General features: G+C 35.3%; 1 protein-coding gene across 1 annotated transcript; it reads left to right on the top strand.

Annotated features, from left to right (window-relative positions):
• Positions 1-1,712: 1,712 nt before the first annotated feature.
• LOC110626254 (topless-related protein 1) lies at positions 1,713-11,357 on the top strand. The gene is made up of 27 exons (XM_021772051.2): positions 1,713-1,878; positions 2,361-2,496; positions 2,608-2,787; positions 2,892-3,005; positions 3,083-3,241; positions 3,644-3,821; positions 3,902-4,028; positions 4,148-4,257; positions 4,445-4,616; positions 4,739-4,848; positions 4,957-5,026; positions 5,136-5,209; positions 5,304-5,399; positions 5,476-5,571; positions 5,737-5,864; positions 5,987-6,221; positions 6,306-6,467; positions 6,551-6,649; positions 6,737-6,883; positions 7,853-7,963; positions 8,068-8,247; positions 8,332-8,460; positions 8,544-8,639; positions 9,041-9,229; positions 9,318-9,484; positions 10,635-10,912; positions 11,186-11,357. Exons 2-26 carry the CDS (start codon positions 2,417-2,419, stop codon positions 10,846-10,848), a joined length of 3,423 nt encoding a protein of 1,140 aa, XP_021627743.1. The 5' UTR covers positions 1,713-1,878; positions 2,361-2,416; the 3' UTR covers positions 10,849-10,912; positions 11,186-11,357.
• The last annotated feature ends 733 nt before the right edge of the window (positions 11,358-12,090 follow it).

The following is a 12,090-nucleotide window of genomic DNA, read 5'->3' as shown; positions in this document are numbered from 1 at the left end:
AATTTAATGACTATAAAATTAAGCTTTTAAAATAACTTTTTAAATTTTCTATTAGACATTTTTATAATATGGATTTCAATTTTTCCAGGCTATGCTTGGATTGCATAATTTAAAATAAACATATTCGAATTTAATTTTTAATATATTTTTAAAAATATCTAAATTAAATATTTTACAGTCGCGATGTTATTAAATAGTAGATTTTCTTTTTTTTAAAATATTAAATTTAATGGATTTTTAATTATTTTGTATATTTTAGGGGATTTTGTAATTTTTTTAATATGTAATTTTATACTCAGTTTTTTGTTTGTTTAAGTTATTCTTAGTTAGAAACTACACGAAATCCAAATACAGACACACATAGGTAGTACCATCATATGTCTGCCTCAGACTGCAACCCTAAAAAAATTGTAGACCCCACTCCCTCTGACACCAGCCACACGGTCACTTTGTTCCATCATCAGTGCGTCGTGTCTTCCACAGTCCACCACCATGAGAGTGGGCGTGGCTTTTATGCTTAGAATCTTTCCATTTTCCTTGTTTTTGGTCCTTTCAGAATTACGTGTCGTCTAGTTGGTCTCCTGAATTTCACACGTGTCGCGCTGCCTTTTTGGACTCCATTCCACCGTTGATCTCCCCCGTGATTTGAAATTTCAAGAATTTTCATATATAATAACTGAGGAGAAATTCTTCCATGTACTCACCCATATATACATTTATTCAATATAATATTAGTAAATAATGATTTATTTTTATTTTTTTTATTATTATATGAGATATTAAATGTAAGCTTAATTTTATAATTTTAATATTAATGAATTAAATAAATGTTTGTTGAAATATTTTATTTTTAATCAATTTTGCGGGAATATTTTATTAAAAAAAATAAATTACGGATCAAGGTGGACCAACAACTGAGGTACACCGCAACACCATCCTCTGACCCAAACTTCCCCACCTAGATTATTAATTTATCCATTTAATGATATCTTTCCATTACTGTTAATTACTGCTTCATTGATATCAAATATCAAATCCCAAGCAAAAGCAACTTTCTTTTTCTCCTCTTAATATATCGCGATAAATTGCTAACATGTTTGAAGTGACAAACTTCATTTCCCATCTCATCTCATGCCTCATCCCGTATATCGAAATCATGAACCGAAACTACTGTATCACGTGAGACAATCAGTACCACGTCTCCATCTCTGTGTAAACTGACCCTCAATGGCAATTCCAGTAATATTCTGCCTAATCTGAGGGCAAAATCACTGGGCCCCGTCCGAGAAAAGATTGTCGTTTCTAAGGGGATCTGAGAGGGTAAAAATCGCTTTCCTAATTTTCATGCAATAGTCCTCAGTTCTACCTTCACCTCACTTCATGGCCGTTAGATCATTGAAACATGCATCACGTAATGCTCTTGAGCTACCAAGTGGGTCCATTCTTTTGCCAGAACAAGAAATTACGGTGAACTCTGTTGTAGATGATATTTCAATCTGGATAGACAGTTGTCAGCTAGAGATTCCGCGCCGATAAACTCGACAAATTGTAGCCGGCTAAGTAGGGACCACAAGCAACTGTACTTATAGATAAATAAGTTTCATATCCTACAGGCTATCATTCACTTTGATAAGCTATTGTTGATAAGTAGTAGTACTTATCACCTCTTTATCTGTCTCCTCTTCCCTATAAAAATCGCCATTCCTGCAAGTTTTAATGGTTGTGTGTGTACAATTATAAATTTTCTAGAGAGAGAAGGTCTCGAAAGAGAGATAAATCTTGCTTCATTTCCGGTGAGAGAAAGCTGTGTTTTTTAGAGAGAGAAAGCTTCTCTTAGCGCTCGCTCTGGTTCTCTGATCTCTCTGCTATGTTTACGAGGTGAGTTTCTTAGAAATTTCGCTTCTATACTATTTTTTTGGTGCTCCTTTTTTTTTTTTTTTAATTTTTTTGAGTACTCTCCTCTCTCTCTCCTAAAGCTTGACCCGCTTTTTGTCTGGGTTCATTTTTGCCCTTTGTTTCCTTGAATCCTACCTAATATAAAGCTGCTTTCTGAGTTTCTTTGATCCCTGAAAAAAAATAAAACCCTAATTTTGCTTTTGTTTTTCTCTTTGTTTAGTTGTTTGTGATCCTGATTTCATTTCACACGTTTTCTAAATGCTTATTTTGCGTCGTCATTATGCCCGAAAAAGATGATTTTTTTTTTTGCCTGTTAGTGGAGTATTGGTTGCAAATAATCTGCTTCGAGGTCGATTTCTGAATTTAATCGTTATTTTTTTCTCTTTTTTTTTTCCAAAAAAAAAGGCTGGTTAGTCATGGCTGACTTTTTTTTTCCTGGTATTTTTGTTGAATTTCCCGCCCAGATCTAGTGTTAATTAGGTGATATTTGCGCATTTCCAAGCGAAACGGGACTATTAAGATGTCATCTCTCAGTAGAGAGCTTGTATTCCTGATCCTGCAGTTCCTTGATGAGGAAAAGTTCAAAGAGACTGTTCACAAGTGAGCTTTTTCTAACATTTAAATTTTCCGTAATTATTATTATTAGGAATGTTTCCATAATTATCACTTGCTGATGTGGACACATCAATTATTGTTTGAAATATAAAATAGGCTTGAACAGGAATCTGGGTTTTTCTTTAACATGAAGTATTTTGAGGATGAGGTGCACAGTGGTAATTGGGATGAGGTGGAGAAGTACCTCTCTGGTTTCACAAAAGTGGATGATAATCGATACTCAATGAAAATCTTTTTCGAGATTAGGAAGCAAAAGTATCTTGAAGCATTGGATAAGTAAGCAAAACGTTCCAGTTCTTACATCATTTTCTACTTTAGTAGTTGTCACTTGGATATATCAATTGTCTACATACGGATGATAAGAGTCTGAGATTTGATAGGCATGATCGTTCCAAGGCAGTGGATATACTGGTAAAGGATTTGAAGGTGTTTGCCACATTCAATGAGGAGCTTTTCAAAGAAATCACTCAGCTATTGACATTGGAGAATTTCAGGTACAAGACATGGGAATAATTAAAAATTTCATTGTGAACTATATGTAGCAGTTGTAATGAAAATGGTATTCTTATAGGGAGAATGAGCAACTATCCAAGTATGGAGACACGAAGTCTGCAAGAGCAATTATGTTGGTGGAGCTCAAGAAGCTTATCGAGGCAAATCCCCTGTTTCGTGATAAATTGCAGTTTCCTAACCTTAAAAATTCAAGGTTACGGACCCTCATTAACCAAAGGTAATTTTTTAGAGATGCTGTATTTTTTAGGTTCACCATATGGCATTTGTGGCTTTATACCACAATATCCGTTTTTTTATGTGAAATGGTGCAGCTTTATTGGGATTATGTGGTATTTATTATAAACATTTTTGTACATATAGTGTTAAAATTAGTTTCATCTTTGTAATCTGTGATTGGGGTTTTCCTAATGAAATTATTGGACGTCTGTATTTTGCAAATAATATGTCTTTTAGTCATAGTTTGTGGAATGTATGTGTAGAAACTTGGATTCGGTTATGTTTATTCTGTTATAGCCTCTGCAAAATGCATGTTAATATTATAGGTTTAGTAGGCATCAATTACAAATTTCATGCCAGATGTTGCCACAAACAAAGAACTTACTTGCTGGGTAAATTACAGCTTGAATTGGCAGCATCAACTTTGTAAAAATCCAAGGCCAAATCCAGATATTAAAACTCTCTTTGTGGATCATTCATGTGGGCAACCCAATGGTGCTCGGGCTCCATCACCTGCAAACAATCCACTGCTTGGATCCTTACCAAAAGCTGGAGGTTTTCCTCCACTTGGTGCACATGGGGTGGGTTATCTGGCTTCCTCTGTTTTACCATTGTTTGAGCAATGAATTCTAATCTTAGTGTGCTTGGATTTTTTATTTAGCCTTTCCAACCTACACCAGCGCCTGTTCCAGCACCTCTTGCTGGGTGGATGTCTAATCCCTCCACTGTAACTCATCCAGCAGTTTCTGGAGGGGGAGCCATTGGCCTTGGTGCTCCATCAATTGCAGGTTGTCTCCATAGTTTTGATGTGAAAATCTAAGTTTTCCTGCATTATCATGCTGAGTTTTTATGAAACTGGTAGTTCTTTGTTTTTAACTACAGATGTTTGTCTTGTTGCTTTGCATAGCTGCTCTGAAGCATCCACGGACTCCTCCAACTAACCCTTCTGTTGACTATCCATCTGGAGATTCTGATCATGTTGCAAAAAGAACAAGGCCCATGGGAATTTCTGATGAGGTAGCTACTCTTTGCTTTTATTGTACTCTGTGGAATATATATTTATCTAGCCATGGGTTGTTATGTTCATGAAATTTATCCTAAAGCGCTCTTTGTTTTCTTATTTATGCTTATGAAATCACTAAATCATGTTTTTCTGATGTCTACTGAAATTATTTAAGTTATTGATCTTTTCTCTTTTATGCAGGTCAATTTGCCAGTTAATGTGTTACCGGTATCATTTCCAGGACATGGTCATGGTCATGGTCAGACTTTTAATGCTCCAGATGATTTGCCGAAGACTCTTTCTCGGACTTTGAATCAGGGATCATCACCTATGAGCATGGATTTCCATCCTGTTCAACAGACTATTCTTCTAGGTCTTTTCTTTTTGAGTATTTCATTTGATGATAATCTGTGTGTTATTTTGTATGTTAGCATGAACGGTTACCATGTGAATTATTAAGTGGTTACTGAGTATTCTTAATATGCTGCTCTATAGTTGGTACCAATGTGGGAGATGTTGGGCTGTGGGAGGTTGGTTCGAGGGAGCGTCTGGTGTTGAGAAACTTCAAAGTTTGGGATCTTAGTACATGTTCAATGCCTCTGCAGGTTTATCCATTGTGTTTCTTATAGTAATTGATAATTTGCTTACTTTATGCTTCTACTGACTGTTGTATAGGAATTACTGAAATTGTAGTTATTTTTCATGAAATTCAGGCTGCTTTAGTGAAAGATCCTGGCGTGTCCGTGAATCGTGTGATTTGGAGTCCTGATGGCTCCTTATTTGGTAAGCTATTTTTTTTTTAACATCCTTTGTGGCATCATGGATTACACTATGAAATGCTTTGGGGATGCAAAGGTACTTTTCTGATGGGTCCTCTCTGTTCCAACAACAGGAGTTGCATACTCGAGGCACATTGTACAAATATATTCTTACCATGGTGGTGATGATGTAAGGCAACACTTGGAGGTATGTAATATTGAGTTTTGCCAAAGTATGGAGCTTGTTTCATGTGCTGTTTGATTTTCTTGAATACATGTTGACAGTAGTCTTTGATGTTTAGATTGATGCTCATGTTGGCGGAGTAAATGATCTTGCATTCTCCACCCCTCATAAGCAACTTTGTGTAATAACTTGCGGTGACGACAAGACCATCAAGGTCTGTTTTTCATGTTATATGCCTGTTTAAGACATTTTAGCCGTCATTGGTTGCTTATTATATTTTGTGATGCTAGGTGTGGGATGCTGGTACTGGTTCAAAACAGTATACTTTTGAAGGTCATGAGGCTCCTGTTTATTCTGTCTGCCCTCATTACAAGGAAAACATTCAGGTAGCTTGTCAATTTTCACATTACCTCTTCCCTTATGGCGGGAGGCCTTCTTTTAGTTGTTTCTTGTTTCCTACTTTGGGCTTGCGATGCATTTTTCTCTTCCTATAGTAAAAAATCGTCAATATTCCAATGTGTTTGATGTTTTCTTTTGCTTTTCCCCCTCAGTTTATTTTTTCAACTGCATTGGATGGGAAGATAAAGGCATGGTTGTATGACAATTTGGGATCTCGAGTTGATTATGAGGCTCCTGGTCGTTGGTGCACAACCATGGCTTACAGTGCTGATGGTACAAGGTTAATATACTCAACTTAGCGTGCATTAATGCTTGTATTTTGAGATTTGTTTGTGCATTGCCAAACTAACATCTACCTATTCATTTGTTTCCTTTTCTTTGTGTTTATGGATGAAAACATAGGCTCTTTTCATGTGGGACAAGTAAGGAGGGGGAGTCACATATCGTTGAGTGGAATGAAAGTGAAGGTAATGTGAAAAGGAGCTATCAAGGTTTCCGCAAACGTTCTCTGGGTGTTGTGCAATTTGATACAACAAAGAATCGATTTTTGGCTGCTGGTGATGATTTCTCTATCAAGTTCTGGGATATGGACAATGTTCAACTTTTGACATCAATTGATGCTGATGGAGGCCTTCCTGTAAGTTTATTTTGTACCAGTAAATTGTAGAAGAGACTGTTTCGAGGATGATAGATGCTCTTACTTTGCTTTACTAATTTGTAGGCAAGCCCACGTATCCGCTTCAACAAAGATGGAACTCTCTTGGCAGTTTCCGCTAATGATAATGGTATTAAAATATTGGCTAATTCAGACGGTCTTAGATTGTTGCGATCATTTGAGAATCTCTCTTATGATGCCTCTCGAGCATCTGAAACAGTTACCAAGGTAGCATTATTAGATTATTGGTCTTTATGCAACATGGACCTGTTAGTAATCAATTCTTGCCTGAAATGTTTTCTCTTGTGCAGCCTATAATTAACCCAATCTCAGCAGCAGCAGCAGCTGCAGCTGCAACTAGTGCTGGACTTGCAGATAGAAATGCTTCTGTGGTTACTATTCCTGGAATGGTTAGTTGAACACGCTTCATGTTTACTTCAAGTATTAGAATTTTATTCTAAAAACAGCCAACTTAAAAAGAAAATTTATTTTGGTAGAATGGAGATGCTCGGAACATGGGAGATGTGAAACCTAGAATAAATGAAGAATCTAATGACAAATCGAAGATATGGAAGCTCACTGAAATTAATGAACAATCTCAATGTCGGTCCTTAAGGCTTCCTGAAAACTTGAGAGTGAACAAGGTAAGTTTTGCTCAATTGCATCCTACTTTTATATTTGTTTGCTTGCCCTCATATACTTTCACGGATGATAATGGGTTCATTATTTTTTTAATTAAATAGTATTTCTATGTATTGTTTTGGTGCTTTTTCACTGATATTTTGACTGTAATGTTGTTTTGAAGTATTTGATCAATGTTAATGTTTGATTTTTTTGGCTTGGACTAAGCTTCTCCTTAATGCCTTCATATATACCTTTATGAGGTGATATGGCATGAGAAGGATTGGTTCCATGAGGCAACTGGCAAGTGAAGCTATTTCCCATTTATGAAATCTTGTTAAAGGATTTTAAATCTTTTTATGCTTTTTATGCAAAATTCAAGAGTGTTTATTAGGTAGTGAGGGTTGAAAATATTTAAATAACCTCATGAAGGCAGACAACATAGTGGGTACTAACTTTTGAAGATGCTAATTATGCTTAAACTTGAATGTGCACAACTTGGGGGCCTATGAGCCATGCAAACTTAATTAGGTAGTACATGACTTTGGAATTTGTCTGCATCAGTAATAATTGTATAGTGATGTTCATAACTTGATATTTTATCAATATGAATTTAGCAATTATGCTTCGAGTTATGTTATGCAATTCAACCCAAGTTGTTATGCCTAAGGAAGTTCAGGTGTGAAGCCTAAACCATTTATTTTACTGTTACAGATGATAAATCTTCTAATTGCTGTTTAAATTCATTTCTCAATTCCTTCCTTTTGCAAACCCTAGTTCTCCATCTAAATTCCTGCTCATTTTGGCTTCCACAAAGCCTCAAATTTCTGTATTAATTCTAAGACCATCTTGCCAGCATCAATTGTGGCCTAAATGATTAATTAAGTTGTGATTCTGTATAAGTAGATTGAATCCCACTACTGAAATTTTCTTTTGCCTCTTCCCTTTTTCCAACAAATGATATCCTTACCAGTTTCTTTTGGATATTGCAGATATCAAGGTTAATTTATACAAATTCAGGTAATGCCATTTTGGCATTAGCATCAAATGCAATTCATCTGCTATGGAAGTGGCAACGAAGTGACCGTAATTCAACTGGCAAGGTAATATGCAAAGTGCTTTCATTAACCATCTACATTTGTATTGATTGTACATAAATTTCTGAATGAATTTCATTATGTGTTAACAATGGTGCTTCATCCTTTAGGCAACTGCCAGTATGTCACCTCAGTTATGGCAACCATCAAGTGGCATTCTGATGACAAATGACTTTACTGACACTAACCCTGAAGAGGCTGTGCCATGCTTTGCTTTGTCCAAAAATGATTCCTATGTTATGTCAGCATCTGGAGGAAAGATTTCTCTTTTCAATATGATGACATTTAAGGTACTGTATAACCCCTCAGTTGTAACTTGGATTATTCTGCCATTTTCATTTTGCTAAACTCATCTTCTCTTGGACCAAGAGCAGACAATGACGACTTTCATGCCACCACCACCTGCTGCAACATTTCTTGCATTTCATCCGCAAGATAATAATATTATTGCTATTGGCATGGATGATTCCACAATTCAGATCTATAATGTCCGTGTAGATGAGGTATAATTTAGTTGTAAACTGTTATTCCACTGTTCATGTTTAGGATTAACACGTGTTATTTACCACTGTTTTTATTGGTGCAGGTCAAGAGCAAGCTCAAAGGCCACTCTAAAAGAATAACTGGCCTTGCCTTCTCTCATGTGCTGAATGTGCTAGTGTCATCAGGAGCAGATGCTCAAGTAATTATATTCCTATTAGATGTCCAATGTTTAATCACTTCCATTATTTTTTGTTTAGTAGGATTACTACCTATTTAGATTACTGAAGTTGTTTCCTTAATAAATATGCATTTATAATGGTTTTGGCCTTTGATATAATTCAGTGCATCATTAATTTGTCTATGCTATACAAAATAATTTTTTAGGTTTTTTAGTGATACAAAGATAAGATTGTGTGCCTCTCTGTTGTGAACTGCTTTTTGCCTATTCTCAACTTCTTTATATTATCTACACTTTGTCACTCAAATATGTGGAGCCACGATTCCAAAGTCTTCGGCTCCTTTCTTTTGGGGCCTTTACTTTAAATTAATAGTGGAAGTTTTGATTTTTGCTCCCTGATCATGTCTATGGTTCTACTCCAGCTTTGTGTATGGAACTCTGATGGATGGGAAAAGCAGAAGACAAGATTCTTGCAAGTTCCTCCTGGGAGGACAACGACAGGACAATCAGATACACGTGTACAATTTCATCAGGACCAGATACAATTCCTGGTTGTGCATGATACTCAGCTTGCAATGTATGAAGCAACTAAACTAGAGTGTACAAAGCAGGTAGCTTTTGTTGCATTGTCTGCCTTGTGGAAGCAAATGGTACCTTTTCTTTTCTTAATTTTTTTTCTGTTTTGGTTTCTTTGTTTAGTGGGTCACACGTGAATCGTCTGCTCCAATCTCTCATGCAACTTTCTCATGTGATAGTCAGCTGGTATATGCCAGCTTCTTAGATGCAACAGTGTGTGTGTTTAGTGCTCAAAATCTAAGACTACGTTGTCGTATCAATCCTTCGTCTTATCTTCCTGCTAATGTCAGGTAATTCCCTTGCACTATTTTTCAACATTTCCCTTGCACTATTTTTCAACATTTCTCCATCTAAATTCATCTATCCCCTACTTGGACAACATGTTTTCGCATTAGTTTTGGTTGGTAGGTATTTTCATGTGAAATAATTCCCTATTTGGTGACCGTTATGTTTTCTGATCTGATTAATAATTGTTTTAGCAAAACTTGAATGAATAGTTACCCCAGCACTGCAGAAATAAAATCTAACCAACATTTTGCAATGGGAGTTGCCTTGTTTTGGAATTAATAAGATTACATGCTCCAATTAAAGGGGAATAATATGGAAAGTTATTCTTATTTAGTGTAGGATTTGTATTCCTATAGGTAGAATAATTTATGTTTTGATATTCCTATTTAAGGGGTTTGGATTTGTATTCCTATAGGTAGAAGAATAATTTATGTTTTGATATTCCTATTTAAGGGGTTTTCTTATATTTTCATTTAGTTGGAAAATCTCTTAATTTATGGTGCCATATATATCTTTGGTCTTCCATTATAAATAGTGAAGTTTATGTATTATGAGATGTAGAATACAATTAAATAAAGATGTAGTTCTTTGAGGTTTGTGCTGTTGATATAGGCTCTCATAGCCAAACCACATAGATCTTCTCATGTCATGTTCTTTTTTCTTTTTAATTATTCTAACTTTGACACATTGGTCCACCCCCTGTACACACTTTTATAATTTGATTTGGATTATTCTTTCCCTTAATACCTTTACAAGGTGGTGGCTTATCACATTATTATGTTGTTCTACAGAAGGGAAATTGTCTAAAGTGGAAACCAAGACATGGGCAATTTTTTGTATCATGAAGTCTTTTAAATCTTCTCAATTTTTTTTAATATCCTAACTTAAGGCAATATCTAATAACAAATAAAGGAAGGAAAAAAAAATGATTTGGGATATCTTATCATGGATAATGCTGAACTAGCAGGAATGAGTTTCAAAAATATGATTAAGTTGCCTTCTCTTTGACCTATCATAATCATTCTTGGGATGCTGCATTATTAATTACTTTCCTTTATATTTCTTTCTTTATTTTTGCTAGTTTGGTTAGTAAGAACGTTTAATACTTATATAAAAAGAAAAGATAATTTTTGACACTTGTTTAACTTGCAGCATTTCTAATGTCCACCCACTTGTGATTGCTGCACATCCACAAGAATCAAATCAGTTTGCATTGGGACTATCTGATGGTGGGGTTCATGTCTTTGAACCCCTTGAATCTGAAGGCAAATGGGGTGTGCCGCCTCCTGCTGAGAATGGGTCAGCGAGCAGTGTGCCAGCTGCTCCTTCTGTTGGACCTTCAGGTTCAGAACAAGCACAGAGATGATCATTAGCCTGCCACAGCACAAGTTCTTTTACATGCTTGGTTTGCTGGCCTACTCCTAAGTTAGGTATGACTGGCTTCCATACCTTTTTGAGTGTTGATTTTAGAGCTTGATCAACCCAACTATTTTGGTACATGATCGTCAGGAGAAATCATTTGATTCAGTCAGTTCAGTTGCAGAACTATACTGTTACAGTATGAACTTGTCTATCTTTATACTATTATTCCCTTTTGCCAAATCCATAATATTTTTTTTTTTTGTTTAGATTTAAGTCGATGCACTCTTGCTTTCTTCCTCCCTTCTTACGCCTGTTATCTTAATTCTGTTTTTTGTTTGCAGTTTGATGTTGATGATATGTAATTTACTCAAGAGGAACAACTTGCAACAGATGTAGATTTAGCATGTTTTGTCAGATACTGTGTAAGGTAAATGATGTAGGAATATTATTAGTAAATGCAATTCACCATTTAGAAAATATATCTTGAACATTTATTTATTTATTTTTTTGTTACTGTGTTTATTATCTTTCCTTTCAATTGTTCAATAGTATGAAAAACTTTATTATTTCTTCTGAACCTTTTTGCATCCGCAAAATATTAAAGTTGCTTCAATTTTTTGTTTGTCTATGTATGGTTATTTTCCCCTTAGCTCTGTTTCCCATCTTCATGGAATTCAGTTGCACCATATGTAGTAGTATAATATCTCAGGTTTCTCATCTTTCAACTTACTGTTAACCCTTTTGCAAAGCATTATGGGTTTCCAGTTCATGTTTTTGCCATTTACAGTTAGTTTCCCAAATGTTTCCTTTCATTTGTTGTACTGAAAAAGAGACCATTCCCTTAAAGTTTGATTGTATAATCAACAAAATTCACGACTCAATAGAAGCTTAGCAGCATTTATTTGTTCACTGGGAAGAATGGCCTTAACAGCGGAAGATTTTAGTTTGTAATTGATGGACAGTTGTAAATCTTAAATATATGGGTTTGCGAAGAACAAGGAGTAGTGTCTCTTCGACATGTTCTGGCGTGATAGATAGCAAGTTTCTGTTGGAATTTTTTATTTTTTATTTTTTATTTTTTCCGAGGCTTATGATTATTATTAAGTTAGTAGAATGGAATCTGATCCTTTATTTATCGTTTTTTCCTTTTCTTCAAAAAGAAATAGATAAGCATAGGTTGATTCAATTTCTGAGAGTGGATCGTTACCAATTCCATCTTCGTTTACCTTCAATATAATTTTAATGA

This window comes from Manihot esculenta, chromosome 11, assembly GCF_001659605.2.
Source record: "Manihot esculenta cultivar AM560-2 chromosome 11, M.esculenta_v8, whole genome shotgun sequence".
In the NCBI taxonomy this organism is placed as follows: domain Eukaryota; kingdom Viridiplantae; phylum Streptophyta; class Magnoliopsida; order Malpighiales; family Euphorbiaceae; genus Manihot; species Manihot esculenta.
The sequence above is the reverse complement of the archived record's forward strand: the minus strand, read 5'-3'. Positions and strand labels throughout refer to the sequence as shown.

Coding starts and splice junctions, on each gene's coding strand:
- LOC110626254 (XM_021772051.2), top strand. CDS start 2,417: ATGTCATCTCTCAGTAGAGAGCTTGTATTCCTGATCCTGCAGTTCCTT. Junction 4,029..4,147: donor TGGTGCTCCATCAATTGCAG/GTTGTCTCCATA, acceptor TGCTTTGCATAG/CTGCTCTGAAGCATCCACGG. Junction 8,640..9,040: donor CATCAGGAGCAGATGCTCAA/GTAATTATATTC, acceptor GTTCTACTCCAG/CTTTGTGTATGGAACTCTGA.